The sequence below is a fragment of the Spinacia oleracea genome, chromosome 1 (assembly GCF_020520425.1).
Source record: "Spinacia oleracea cultivar Varoflay chromosome 1, BTI_SOV_V1, whole genome shotgun sequence".
Lineage (NCBI taxonomy): Eukaryota > Viridiplantae > Streptophyta > Magnoliopsida > Caryophyllales > Amaranthaceae > Spinacia > Spinacia oleracea.
Genome location: NC_079487.1, coordinates 115,923,818 through 115,939,692, shown reverse-complemented (window position 1 = coordinate 115,939,692; position 15,875 = coordinate 115,923,818). Strand labels below are relative to the sequence as shown.

The following is a 15,875-nucleotide window of genomic DNA, read 5'->3' as shown; positions in this document are numbered from 1 at the left end:
AATATGAAGGGTCTAATATGAAGGGTCTTATCTTGTCTTAAAATAATGCGTTTGAGCCCAAATTAGAAAAGTCATCAAAACTATTGAGTCAGTAGATTGACGAATCAGTATTTTTCTGTCAGGTCTAATCTTAATGTAGAAGTAAACCAAGTTTTCTATGAAAAACCATAACTTTTTAAAAATAGTGAACGGAAAAAGAAAAATCAGACATCGACAATAATCGTCTGTCAGGTCTAATCTTGTAGAATAAGAACAACTTTTACGCGAAAAAGCTTGAACTTTCACAAAGGGTGGACGGGAAAAAGGAAAATCAGACATCGACAATAATTCGTTTCAAGTTGCATTAAGACATAAAGCTAAGCATGGGAAGAAGATGGAGAAAGTTGAAGAAACCCTATTCACAAGAGCCTTATTCACAATCTCTTTTCATATTTTTCCCCATCTTAAAGAAGATATGGGTGGGGAAGAATATAGGAAAGTTGGTTTTGATTGAAAGTAATGCAAACTTACACTTGTCATCACCCCATACCTTCATCAAGCCTTTAATTAATTTGCGTTGTCAATTGTCAAAATGAGGATCCAATTCACTGAATAATTATCGTTATTTTGATGTGATTATTCAACATTAGTCAAGTCTTTGTGTAGTTTCTTCTAGCTTGTCTTTTCATCTATTTCTTATCATTTCACTGTTTGTGTTTTGCCATCTTGCCTAATTTGTCCATGAAAGAAATTATAGGGCTTGTGAATAGCAACATTGAAGAATTGAGCGAGTGGTACGAACATCAATTATTTTTCAATGATTTAAGTCTCAATCGGTACGTATCCTATTTTATCAAGGGTTATTTGATATCGATGTAAGTTTCGAGTTTTTGATTTTTAAAATATATATGGCTGATATACACAAAATTATGATAAATCTTTATTTGGCGAGTACATCTTAAACCGGAAGTTATAGAGTTTGACTACATATAAGTTGTGTAAATCTATAATTAGGGAATACGTATTTTTCTTGTAGTATACTACGTTTCTCATTCTTTTTGTTAAAAAAAATAAACACAGGTATAAAACGGATGCATTGGAGTACATATTACCCTATGTATAGTACTTCAAATATCAGATCCATTAAAATTTCGATTCTACATAAAACAACTCCATACATATAACACATTAACACTGACTTCTTTTTATCTTAACCCCTGTAATAAATACAAAGTACAAAGTATACCCTTTATTAGGAATTAGGACATCAAGGGAGCAACCGAGCAAGGAAGAGGAGGAATTGAGATTAATATGGACATACGTCAAAGCAAAGTAGTAGAATATAATTCAAACTCCTATCAAAGTCATACTTCAGTTCACGACATACATATATTGAGCGTTACACTGTTATCCTTTTTGCATTTTTATTTTATTTTTCTTCTAGAAAGTAATTTGTCTCTAAGAAACTTGGACACGTATCACATTAGAGGCGGATCCACTGTAATGATGGTAGACATTTACACACCCTAGAACAATCTATAAAATATATTCTTTGCAAATAAATATTGTAACTTAGCTTGTTTCTAGCTCAATGGTAATAAGTGAAACTGTGGGAATGCTGATGTGGTATTTGGTGGTTTTGGGGTTCAACTCCTCACCATAACATTTGCTCCGTAACACTTTTATTTTTTCTCTCATTTTAACAGATTACTTAGTTCAATTCTTGTAATCCATTGTTTATATTTACATTAAGTTTCAATTATTTTTTTAAGTTGATGATCAAATACTTCTTCTATGGGGTTCTTTGAATAAACTACACTTAAACTACAACCTACAAAAAGAATTGAATATGGAGTTTTGAAGGGAACAATTATGCTTTTTAAAATAGATTTGAATTGAAGTAAATTTATATTTTACACACTCTGTTTGAAAATTCTGGACACTTGTCACATACTCACATGTGGCAAGGTCCAATAATCATTAGTATGTTCACTAAAATCAAACTATATAATTTAGGGTGAAATTAAAAATTAAAATAAAAAATTAAAGAAAATTATTGAAATAGAGTACGGAGTAGCTAAGAAGTATGGAAGAGGGGAAATTAGTTAGGCCCCAAAATATTTGATGTATCCAAAATTGGTGGAGCGAATATTATTCCTTTTTGGGGAATACCGAATTGCTTAAGTAGTCCGTCAAGACGAGACCAACCGTAGGCCATAGTTATGGAGTACTCCGTAGTTGATAAGAATCTCCAATTAAAAAGTTGCTTTAGTTTTCCGTAAATATATTTTTTATTTTTTTGTAAATTTGAGGAATACTTTTTTTTTCTATTTCATGCCAAAGCATATTATATATCAAAAAAGTAAGTAAGATATCTAATGAAAAGAAAACACGTACGCCGTTAATTATTGATCTGATCAGAATCACATTTCTTTTCATTGTAGGGCATGCACTTTGGTGAATCTATAGCCATTGAATGGTTTACATGCATTTCAAGAGTTGGCAATTTCATTTCTATGTGATAGATGTTACATGAAAATTCTTGATGTTAGGGTATAGATGGTGTAACTAATTAACTTTTTTTTGAATAGAATACGGAGTAATTAAGTTATGATGTAATTTGATTTGTAAAAAAAAAAAAATCTAAAGATCACGATTTAAAAGACTTTAGGACGTCGTTATAGTAGTAACCTATTAACCATGATTTAGAAAGGGATTAATTGGTATTATAAGTATGTAATTAAATAAATTACAACGTGGGTATTAAAAAGTGAATAAGATATCTAATAAAAGAAAACACGTATGAAAACCATTAAATTATTGATCAGAATCATATTTCTCTTCATTGTAGGACATATGCACTTTGATGAATCTTTAGCAATTGAATGGTTTACGTGCGTTTGAAGAGTTGACAATTTCAATTCTATCTGATGGATGTTACAGTAATTTTTTTGATGTTATGGTGCATTGATGTACTGATATGTCGTAAATTTAGAGATCACAATTTAATTTTTTTTAGAACATCGTTATGGTAGTGCCCTACTAAGACTAGTACTAACCTGTAAAAGTATGTAATTAAAAGTATGTAGTTGATTTGTTACTTCATTAGGTTCATCAAGATGCATGATAAGCCACTTTAATAACTTTTTTTAATTGTTGAATTGGGTGTCAGCTATTTAGTTTGAATGATGCAAGGATTGAATCTTGTTTGCATCATTGCCCTAATTTATGACGTTATATGTGCACATTTGCACATGCAAACAAGATGTAAGCAGGCATTAGGCTTTGATGGCAGCCAAATGTATAGTAGAAGCCAATATTACACTTTGAATTTCATGGACAAGTCGTTTCCAGCAATTCAAATTCGATCCATGTTTGACCAATCCTTTCAACGAACTTAAATAGCGAGCAGATTTAAGTATGTTAAGTATTGTAAAAAAGAGAGTACATATATGATATATACTCGTCAAAACTCGATAGAAATATGCATTACTTTTTCACTTTTTTTAACGTAACATTTCTATTTTTACCACTATTCACAAAATTCACACACTAAATTTTATACTTTAGAAAAATATAATTATATGGAATGTTATTAAATTTGCCACATGTAAATTGCATTCTCACATTTTTCACTCACATTTGAAAGGGGTCTATCAATGAGCAGTTGAGCATAAAACACCCTATAACGAGTGTACTTTGACAAATTTGTAGCACGATCCCAACAAGACATGGCCTATATGCAGGCCGTTGTACTTGTGGCCAACTGGCCATGTTTGATAAATCCGTTAAGGCCCTTTTGGATCTGACAAAACAATGGACTCACTGGATTTAGCAATTGAAGGATATCTGATATTCTCCTGGGCTAGGCAGAAACCCACCTTACTAATTTACTACTCCTAGGGGTGCAAACGAGCCGAGCCGAGCTTTACCCTGTTCATGTTCATTTAACTTATACGAGCTCGAGTCCGAGCCCGAGCTTTCAATCGAGCTAAAAAATCTGTTCAAGCTCGGTTTGTTTAAGAGATTTTGTGTTCGCGAACTGTTCATGAACGGCTCATTTATTAATCGAGCCGAGTTTATAAACGAGCTTTTTTCATGAACGAGCTTTTTTAAACGAGCATTAGTGTTTAACCACTTGAAAATCTCACAAGTTATAATCATATCAAATAATAAAGATTAAAGTACATTACTTTATTTTATAAACAAACTAATAATTTAAATTAACAATCCTGAATAACATTATAAAATTAAATTATGTCCTACAAAATACTCAGCTTTTCAAGCGACATCATAGTTCATGAATAACTTTATTGCTACGTCCCTGAATTTTTATAATCTGGAGAGATATGATACATAACATATAGACGAACTTTTTCACGAACATAAGTGAACGAGTTGTTCATGAACATAAACGAACGAGTTGTTCATGAACTTAAATGAACGAGCATACCTATTGTTCATGTTCAAGCTCGTTTATTAAGCGAGCTTCAAAAGTTGTTCAAGCTTGGCTCGTTTAATAAATGAACGAACATGAACGAGCTTTAAACGAGCTCGAGTCCGAGTAGTTTATTGACCAACTCGACTCATTTGCACCCCTAACTACTCCGTACTTCACTCCTTCGTATAAGTTCACGGTTCTTTCCATATTTTTTAGGGGTTATATACTTATATCTACTATTTTCGGCCGTAATTTTTTAGAAGTTACATTTCCTTTTTTGGTAACTTCTACATTAAATATTATACCCAGGTTCCCACTCCCTCACTTTGTGTATTAACTCTGTTTTTTCTAAGTCCCCGCACATACTCACATCATCTTTTATGGGACTTACTATTTACGTCCCATTATTTTACCCATATACCCTCTTTTATTTACTCCCTCATTCAACCATTTTCATTTACCCTCTTACATTCTCATCCCAAATCGGACCAACCCCGGCCAGCACCCACTAGTAGAAAAAACCCTTATTGCAGCGGGCTTTTAGACCCCTGTTGCAGCGTATATCGTATGCTGCAACTGGGGGGCCTGCAACAAGTCTGAACTTGTTGCAGCGTACATGTTCGCTGCAAAAAGTGATTTGTTGCAGCGGGCTTTTAGATGTACGCTGCAACAAGTGCCAAAAAATTGGCAAAATTTTGGACTTGTTGCAGCGTACATATAAAAGCCCGCTGCAACAGACCCAACTTTTTGCAGCGTACATTTATTTGTACGCTGCAACAAGTCTGAATTACTCAATTTTTTGCAGCGTACATTTATTTGTACGCTGCAACAAGTCTGAATTTTTGCGAAATTTTTTTCCCTTGTTGCAGCGTACAACATATATGTACGCTGCAAAAAAGCACTTTTGGCGGGAAAATTCTAATTTTGTTTAGGGATACCTAGAGTGCCTTGCACCAAATATAGAAACCTGTCAAAACAATAATAGAATAACGCAACCTGTATAACAAATATAAAAACAACAACTGGAGTTTTGTATATATCCCAAAACCAAAAGTGCACATACCGATACATTTAAATACATTTACGTTCCAATTTCAACGTACGCATACATTTTAACATAAAAGATTGTTCTATAACATCTAAACCAACACGATCAAGCGCCATCAGGTCAATAATAAATACTTGGTGGTAAAAAACTTCGCCCATTGCTCACGAACCACATCAATTTCCTCACTAGCATAAGGCGCAGTCCTCGGAGTATAGACCGAATGGCTCGTCACTATCACTTAATCGATCAAAGTTAACCAATGTTAAACCAGGAAAAATTTCATCTTGTTTCACCCCATTATGGTTGTTGGCCCACTTGCACCGGAATACAGGGATCGTAAATTTGTTGTAATCAAGCTCCCATATTTCTTCGATAACACCATAATATGATTGTGTCGCATCAACCGGTCTTCTATCCTTGGCGCTTGCATAGACCCTAGATGCTGCAACATGCTTCACTCCACTATTCTGCACCACACTCTTTTCATCTTGTCTTCTAGTGTAGAATGTGAACCCATTGATATCATACCCTTCATAAGACAGAACACATAGTCGAGGACCTCGAGCTAACCACTGGACCATTTCAGAAACATCTAGATTTTTTTTCATTTCCTCGGCTACTTCCTTCTTAAACCAATCAACAAATGTGCGATTATGTTCTTGCATCAACGCTCTTTCCTTCAACTTAGGATTCTTTTGTTGCAATTCTAGCAAATGCTTATCTATGTAAGGATTGACCTCGGTAAGATGCTGCAACACACAAAGATGTGCCTTATTCTTCCTTTCAGATGGAGGCGAGATCACATTTTTACCAATTACCCCATGCCCTTCAAGCCTCCCTGCATGACGAGATTTTGGAAGACCTATTTGCTCAAGCCTTGTTAAGAATTCAGCTACATATTGAGATATCTCTTCCTCAAGGACTCCCCGAATGATACTACCCTCCGGCCTTGCCCGATTCTTTGTTTTGTCCTTTAAATGCCCAAAAAATCTCTCAAAAGGATACATCCATCTTAAGAACACCGGACCACATAACTTGATTTCTCGAACTAAATGGACAATTAAGTGCACCATAATATCAAAGAAAGATGGTGGAAAGTACATTTCAAATCGACACAAAGTTTCAACAATATCATTGTGCAAAGAATCTAATTTCTCCGGATCAATCACTTTAGCACATATAGAATTGAAAAACACACAAAGTTTTGTTATAACATGTCTCACGTGTTTCGGCAATATCCCACGAAGTGCAATTGGCAAAAACACATTAATCATTACATGGCAATCATGAGACTTCATACCAACCAACCTAAGGTCCGAGAGAGATACTAGGCGCTTTACATTCGACGAATATCCCGAGGGAACCTTAATTCCATGTAAGCACTCACAAAACTGCTTCTTCTCCTTTCTTGACATTGTGTAACACGCTGGAGGCAGATAAGTCTTAGTACCACCCGCACCAGATTTTTCAACAGGCCACAAATCTGGTCGAATATTCCTCTTTTTCATATCTTTCCGCACATTCTCATTGTCCTTAGTCTTTCCAGGCATGTTTAGCAAAGTCCCAATGATAGCATCGCACACATTTTTCTCAATGTGCATTACATCGAGACAATGCCTAACCGACAAATCTCTCCAGTAGGGAAGATCCCATAATGGAGATACTTTCTTCCACAAAACACCATTTTTAGACTTGTACTTGTAGCACTTGCCGTATTTGGTTTCAACATTTTTTATTCGTTCATAAACCTGTGATCCTGTCAAAGGCGTACGAGCTACTCTTTCCTCGGTGAACCCATTGAATTCTTTCTTCTTCTTACGATAAGGGTGATATCGACTGAGGTGCTTCCTGAAATCTGGGTAAACATTTTTCTTGAAATTATGCAACCATGTGGGCTTCATGTCCTCTTCACATATAGGGAATGCTTGTTCTCCTTTGGTTTTGTATCCAGACAAGTTTCCATATGCCGGAAAATCATTTATGGTACAAAAAACCATAGCTCGCAATGTAAAGCTTGAATTGGTGTGTGCATCGAACATTGAAACACCTTCATTCCACAATAATTTCAAATCATCTATGAGTGGAGCCAGGTACACATCTATGTCATTTCCAGGTTGCTTAGGCCCCGAGATGAGGAGTGATAACATGATATGCTTCCGCTTCATACACAGCCATGGAGGAAGATTATAAATTGCTAGAAGAACCGGCCATGTGCTATGTTGACTGCTTAGAGTTCCATATGGATTCACACCATCTGCACATAAAGCAAGCCTTAGATTTCTAACCTCCTTACCAAATTCAGGATATTTCTTATCAATATTTCTCCATTGAACAGAATCTGCAGGATGTCGAAGGAGTCCATCTTTCTTCCTCACTTCCGCATGCCACCTTAAGTTTTTTGCTTGTTTCTTCAATGAAAACATACGCTCAAACCTAGGTATGATTGGAAGATACCACAAAGACTTAGCAGGCGGGCCCCTCTTAGCTGAATTTGCCCCTTTGCGTTTGTAACGAGATGCGCCGCATGTTGGACACTCATCCAAATGTTCATGCTCTTTTCTGTAAAGGATACAATCATTTGGGCAAGCATCTATCTTGTCGACCTCTAAGCCTAAGGGACACATCAATTTCCTGGCATAATAGGTAGAGGTGGGGATATCATTCCCTTCCGGCAAAAATTCACCTACCCACTCCAATAAGGTGTCAAAGTGTTCATCTCTCCAACCACCTTTACATTTGAGGTTGTAAAGTATTGACACACATTCCAACTTGCTGAATTTTGTACAACCGGGATACAATGGAGTTTCAGCAGCCTTTGATACTTGTTCGAACATCTGAGGTCGTTCGTCCAAGTGATCTTTCAGCCCATCCATCATCTCATTTATTTCATCATCTTCTTCCTCATCATCATCCGTCTCATTATTCTCATAAATATCATCATCACTCTCATTACTCTGAACATCAAATTCATGGACACTAGAACTTGGACGATCAGGTATTGTTTCACCATGCCAAAACCAAACATGGTAATCTTGCTTAAACCCACGGCGAAATAAATGATCCTCAATTTCATCAATGTCACCTAACCGCTTGATATTGTTACAATCACGGCAGGGACAATAGATTTTTTCGGCTTTTGTACTCCGTTGGTGTGCTAAAGCACATCTAATGAACTCTGCGACCCCACTCAAGTATTCTGCCGTAGTATGGTCACCATACATCCAACGACGACTCATTACTAATAACAACAACAAAAGGTTCCACACATAAACACATATATTAAGAAGTCACAAAATCATTAAGAAGTTCCGCAAATCTTTGGTTACATCATTTAAGTTTATCAATGCTTCACTGAAGTGATATTAGAAGTCCAAAAACAGTCCTAATAAGTAAAACGGAATGGATACTTAAGCATAGAATACTAATGTACACGTTTTATTATTACACTTACTATACTTATCCAAATTTTATTTATCGTAAAAATGATATGCACTTACTGTACTATTGATTTCAACTTTCAAAAGAGGAAAAGAGAAATTTTATGAAGATAATTAGATATATCAATACCTTATGCAATTGTTGAAATTCGAACAAGCACGATGATAGATTATGCTGGCAGTACGATCATCGCCCCTCTCTTCAACCATATGCGTATCTACCCATCTTCACAATTAACTGCAAATTAAAGAAATAATTGAAAAACAGCCAAAAAAATCAAAATAAAAACGAAAATCAAAACGAAAATCAAAACGAAAATCAAAACGAAAATCAAACGAAAATAGTTCGAGGGCCAAATTCAGATATTTCTCATAGAATGCATGTAACAGGAAATTAACTATCTACCACATCACCACGTAGCAATCACATTATTCAAGTTATTGGCATTAACGCAGCATTCAAGTGCGGAACTAAGTGCTTACGTAACCTCGGGGAAGGAAGAAGGGTAATGCCAGAATAAAATCCTGTAACCTGGGCTGTAAGAAGCCTTTCATATATGCTGATAGGCTTCAGTCGGCAAAAATGTGGTGTTATTTATCCTTTAAACCTATTGGAATCAGATATCTCTTTTGCCTAATAATGGAGGAGGTTGAAAAATACTCTAGGAACTTCCTTTACTCCAAACAAGGCTCTAGTATTCCAGGATTTAAAAGCTATCCTAAAGTGGCAGGTGGCCGGAATGTCGCACCCACAAAGCAGCAGCCAATAAGCTGATAAAAAGTGGGGCTCAGAAGATAGCAGACTTACAGTTAAAAATAATCTTTAATTGCTGAGATTTGACGAGTTCAGTTGGTAATGGGCACGATGTTCTGCATCACACTACTTATTTCTTTCAAGTTTATATATGATGTTTGTGTGGCTCGTATGCTAAAGTTTCTTAGAGGAAGGTTTTGAGAGGTACAAGAGCTAGTTCATGCGCATATGTGAGAGCCTTGAAAATGTTCAACTCTTCTTTTTCAGTGTAAATACTAAATAGTCTAAATCAGTGTGGACAAAGGCCAGTGATTTCCTGAAGGTCTTGGGTTTACAACGACCACTTAATGGTTTTGACTCACAACTGACTTGAGGTAAACTTGAGTCAAGCAGCCATCCCATATCGTCTGTACACAAAGGTTTGAGATCTTAAAACAGAATTTTAACCCAGATGGTTGGATAACAGAGATTATTTTGTAAGGTCCTGCAAATGAAGAGTTCCCCTTCCCAACTCTACCAAGAAGACGGGTGAATACTGATGTTTTTGAAGGGCCTGATACTACTGATCTAAGTGATGTATTCAACACTTTGAGCATACTTGGAAATTAAAAAAATTAAAAAAAAAAAGGTAATCCAAAAGCCTCTTGGAAATCAGCAAAATAACATCCAAACAACAGTCTAAAGGGGTGAGTGGCAGTCAGCAACAGCCTTAGGCCATTCCCCATTACTTGTTATGAGCAAGCTTAAATAGTGGCTGTGTGCTTTTTAAAGAAATAGATCTATACTCGGAAACATAGCAATCCCCATTTACTTCGTTGGGTCGTTAAGTTTCAAAAACGAAAATCAAAACGAAAATCAAAACGAAAATCAAAAACGAAAATAAAAAACAATAATCAAAACGAAAATCAAAAACTAAAATTGAACCCTAATCTGAAAACGAAAATAAAAAACGAAAATAAAAATTGAACACACCATACCACCGGAACCACGACGCCGAGCAACCACCGGAACCACGACGCGACGGGGAGATGCTGAACCACGGAACCAAGACAGCGACGCAGGGCTGAACCACGGAACCACGGAACCAAGACAGCGACGCAGGGCTGAACCACGATGCGACGGGGAGATGAGCAACCAACGGAACCAAGACAGCGACGCAGGGCTGAGCAACTCTTGGGTTCGACGGCGACGCGAGCTGAGTTCGACGGCGACCTTGGATATTTGTTTAAGGGAAAAGGCTTGGAGCTATAGCAGAGAAGGAACAGAGATTGAGCGCGGTTTGTACGTTGCAACTAGGAAAGTAAAAATTTTAATTTGAAACGCGGACTTGTTGCAACGGGCATTAACATGTACGCTGCAATAACTACGGGTTGTTGCTGCGGGCTTTTATTTTGTACGCTGCAACAAACGTATTTGTTGCGAACAACTAAAATGTACGCTGCGATAACCCTTTAAAGGGTTTGACCCGCGTTGACCGACTGGTTGTTGAAGCGTATTTATACTTGTACGCTGCAACAAGGGGGCTGCAACAGGGGTTTTTTCTACTAGTGACCCCTGTCCACCACCACCGGCCACCATCGCTGCCACCACGTCGCCGGCGACGAAATGCGTAATAATGTTTACATGACTGAGTATATTGGTGGAATGTCAAATTCACAAGATGTTTTATTTTTTTGTGCGGAAAAAATTTCAGAAGCTTATGCTTTTTTAGCTTGTACCATGGTACGAGTTTATGAATTTTAAGCTTGTGCCATGGTAGAGACTTATGAGTTTTTAGCTTTGACCATGGTATAGACTTATGCAGCTTAAACTCGTCCCATGGATGGAGTTTGAAATTCATAAGTTTACGCCATGGTGTGAGCTTAATATGCATAAGTGTATATTATTTAAGTTTTTTATTTGTTGTTGAATTTGATTTAATCTACTTGGAAACAAAAATTAGAGACTTATGAATTTTTAGCTTCGACCATGTATAGACTTATAAATTTTAAGCTCGTACCATGGTTGAAGCTAAAAACTCATAAGTTTATACCATGGTACAAGCTTAAAACTCCTAAGCATATATGTACCATGGTACGAGCTAAAAATGCATAAGTTCTGAAATTTTTCCCGAACAAAAAAATACCTCTTGTGAAGTCGACGTTCCACCGGTATACTCGGTCATGTAAACATTACTACGCAATTTGTCGCCGGCAACGGTGTTGGCCGGTGGTGGTCCGGTTTGGGGTGGGAAGGCAAGAGGGTAAATAAGGATGGTAAATGTTGAATGAGGGGACAAATAAAGGAGGGTATATGGGTAAAATAGTGGGGCGATTTTGAGTAATATGTGACGTCTTTTAGCGCTCCACTAAATTATTCACCAACTATCAAATGTTTATAATAAAGTTTTTTAACACATCCACTATTTGAATCATTATTATAAGAAAATCGGTTCACCTCCTTAATCTTTGTGCCGGTCAACACATAACTTAAAAAAATAGGAGGGAGTATTTTTTTTAATAAGGAAATAATCGAGGTTACCCCGGAAGACAGTGATGAAAGTAAACAAAATTAAAATGATCCAAGCCCACCTTTGCGTCGCAAATGATGTTGTGGATGGCCCAATGAATCTTCCAATGGCGCCTGATAGAATTAACCACAGAAAAATAAACCCCTTCACCATTTTATGTTTACGTTTAAACTTTTTTATTTTTCTTTGGTGATGACATCATCAAGGAGACAAGTATATTATAGAAATTTAATACTTTTATTTTTATTAAAAATTGAATCATAATTCGCGGTCTCATAATTTATAACATTTATATTTACGTACTTCATTAATTGATATGGATATAGTTCTAAATTTAAAATAAAAGTGGTAAATCAATTTTGAACATCAACCAATAAGATGAATTGAGAACAGAAACCGTACAAGATTCGTGAATTAGAAAAAATTTATTGTAATTTTTGTTCAATTTTGTGAATTTATTTCAATCTATTTTGACCTAATAAGAAGGGGGAGTCACGTTCTGTAAAATTTGTGCAATCAATCTGAAAGCTTTAACAAGTATATATTATTTGACCATGTATAAAATTATCGACATACATAAATCCACATCGTTGCTATGATGATGGACTAGAATTGAAATAAGTATAACATTAACCATTATTACATTTTTAACACTTCTCCCCTAATAAGTAATAATATAACTTCCAAAATAAAGGCAAAGATTATTTGATAATATCAAAAATAATAATTTCAGAATTTTATTATAAACAAATGACACATACGTAGTACTTCTAGATATGAATATGTGACACTAGGAGAGAGAATGACGGAAGTGGCAGCGGTGTCCGTATGGGCAGGGGACGCCGGAGAGGACCATACGGCACACCTGAGTCTTGTACCGTGGGTGTCGGATCACAGGCCGGAGTTCCGAAACCCCATGTGCAAATTGGCATTGTTGGCTATATGGGCAAGTCCCTGTTTCTTGCCATTTGTTACATAACTCTGTTTTGTACATGCCTTGATTGAACACATCCATCTCTAATGCTTTCTCTTCATTTTTCACCCTTAATTTCTGCCACACCACAACAATTCATCATTAACGTTTAATTCTACTATTGTCTTCATTTAAAGGTTGTATATATACACAATATTCTAATCAATCATACAAAATTATATAACAACGATCATATATGACAACTAGGGGTGAGCACAACAGGGCACCCTGTTGAAATTCCAGGAATCGAAACCTGTTGCAACAAGTTCCGATTCAGGGTACCCTGTACTTTTGAAAATTTAAGTAAAATATTTATATTTTATTGAAAAACTATCTACTTTGTGGTTTGGACTTTGATTGTTTTATAGTTTTGGCTTACGTTGTAATTCTATATTTATATTTTTCAAAAATTAGCTTGGATCGTTTTATATTTTGGGCATATGAAACATTTTCATATGGCACAGTTCCTTATTTTGGGTACTCGATGTTAAAATTAGTGTGTACAGGATACCCTACCCGTTCTAAAAATTTGTTACCCGGAACCGGAACCTGTTGCAACAAGTTCCCAATTTTGTTACCCGGAACCGGAACCTGCACAACAGGTTCCGGTTCCGGAACCGCAGATTCTTAACAGGTTCCGGTTTCAATTCAGGGTACCCTGACTTTTTGCTCACCCTAATGACAACTACTCACACAATTTAATATTCTACTCATTGATTATTCATGAGGTATAAGAAAACTTTTATCGCATTTTGTGATTTTCATATATGAAAAAAAAAAAGGATGATGATAAAGGTCGCAAGTTGCGACAACATTTAGTTGTCGCAATCTTATGTGTCGCAGTTTAATTGGTACATATAGGTGCCACGTAGGCTATGCGTCATCGGAATATTTTTACTATCAATGCAATATTTTTACTATGAAAATATGTAAATAAGTTAGTCAATATAAAGAGGAAACAAATTAGAATATTAAGATTTTCCTACATTTTTATGAAACATGTATAATAGGTTATATGAGTAAAATATTTTAGTTTCCAATTTAAATAATGACACATAGGAATGTCATGTCATCATTGTGACACGGCTTAAAGGTCGCATGTTGCGACCTTTATCATTTTCGGAAAAAAAAATACAATATCAAGTGAGAGATCTAGCTTGTTAGTTTGTCACTGTGAGCAAAATATTAAGAAACGGGATTAAAGACTCACGTACTATTCCATTAACATGCATGTTGAGATGAAATATATCAATTGATTGACAACTACTCACACAATTTTTAATGTTTTACTCGTTTACTATTCATGAGTGAATATAACAAAATAAACAAAATTTTGATTTATATTATATAAAGAAAAACATTACGGAGTATCAAGTGGACGATCTGGTTAGATTTGTCACAAAAACATTAAGGAACTTACAGAGGAAATACAAATACTCACTGTTCCATTAACATGTTGAGTTGGACTTGGAGATTGATGATTGATTTGAGTAGGCGAGTTGACAAGTTTGAAGAAGCCCGGTGATCTAATTGATATACTCTTTGGCAGTGTAATCCTTTCATCCTCCTCTTCGTCGTCGTCAATTACAGTACTAGTGGGACTATAAGTACTAGCACCAAACACATTACCTACACACGGTTGCTCGGAAACCGACAAGACACCATTAAGGCGGCGGGTGAGATCTCCATTGGTCAACCTTAGCCACTCATTTTCCTCTTGTAGGGCAATGGCTTCCCTACTGAGCTCACGGAGGCGAGTAATGGCTAGCCGGTACCGGTTAAGAAGCTCATCATAGAGTTGGTTTTCGAGGATGAGACGAGCACGGTAGAGTCCGGTCCCGGCTTCCAACGACGCATCCGCGGCCACCGCCGAGGGTGTTGAGGGAGGAGAGGAAGAAGCACTACTAAACAAACAATAGTTTTTGATAATGTCACAAGCATAATCATCATTACTACTATTGTCCATAGTGTTAATTATAACACAAAACACTTTAATTATGATATTAAAAGAAACAAACCATAAAATTATATATATAGTAGGATAATATTGTAGGAATCAAATTGTTCATACAAGAAAGTTGCTTAAAATAGAAGGAGAAAGAAAAGGGGGTGGAGGTGGCTTCAAGGCTTCAATCGTTGGGACAATCATGAGGTTATTTGGTTGGATTTTGGAGTAACTTTTTAATGTTTGTTTGATTTTGTTGATTTTTTAACTAATTTTTACAAATAATATTAGAAAAGAAAGGTAGATTGAGAGGCCTAACACAAGATATAATCATGGCAATATATTGCTTCTTCCTCACATTTGTAACTAACATCTATCCCTACGTCCCCATGTCTTTAGTTTCATGCAATTGACTTCGTATCTCTCAAGTTTGGTAACTAATCTCCTTTTGCATCCCCAACCACCGTGAGAGCTGTCATTATATTGACACGATACAATAATACGATTGACACGACACAATAACACGATCGAAATCGGTACGACACGGACACAAAATTGCCGTGACACGAAATTGATACGCACGCCGCAAATTTAATTCAGATTAATTGCCATATTATGCAATTATCCTGCCCTTTTACATAGTTTTTACATCCCTACATCGTCCCGTAATTTTAGTTTCATGCCTATGCAAGTAATTGAACAATTGACTTCGTATCTCTCAAGTTTGGTAGCTAATCTGCTTTTGCATCCCTAACCACCGCCCTATTTTTTCCATGTTAACTGTTTGTT

General features: G+C 36.1%; 1 protein-coding gene across 2 annotated transcripts; it reads right to left on the bottom strand.

The window, feature by feature from the left end:
* Window positions 1–12,703: 12,703 nt before the first annotated feature.
* Window positions 12,704–15,358, bottom strand: LOC110801621 (zinc finger CCCH domain-containing protein 14). 2 transcript variants are annotated; one of them, XM_022006988.2, is made up of 2 exons: window positions 14,562–15,358; window positions 12,704–13,219 (listed from the first exon to the last, which is right to left on the bottom strand). In XM_022006988.2, exons 1-2 carry the CDS (start codon window positions 15,105–15,107, stop codon window positions 12,959–12,961), a joined length of 807 nt encoding a protein of 268 aa, XP_021862680.1. In that variant the 5' UTR covers window positions 15,108–15,358; the 3' UTR covers window positions 12,704–12,958. The 2 variants fall into 2 exon arrangements, with proteins under 2 accessions (XP_021862680.1, XP_021862681.1); XM_022006989.2 differs by having other exon boundaries at window positions 12,705–13,219; window positions 14,583–15,349.
* Between the last annotated feature and the right edge of the window lie 517 nt (window positions 15,359–15,875).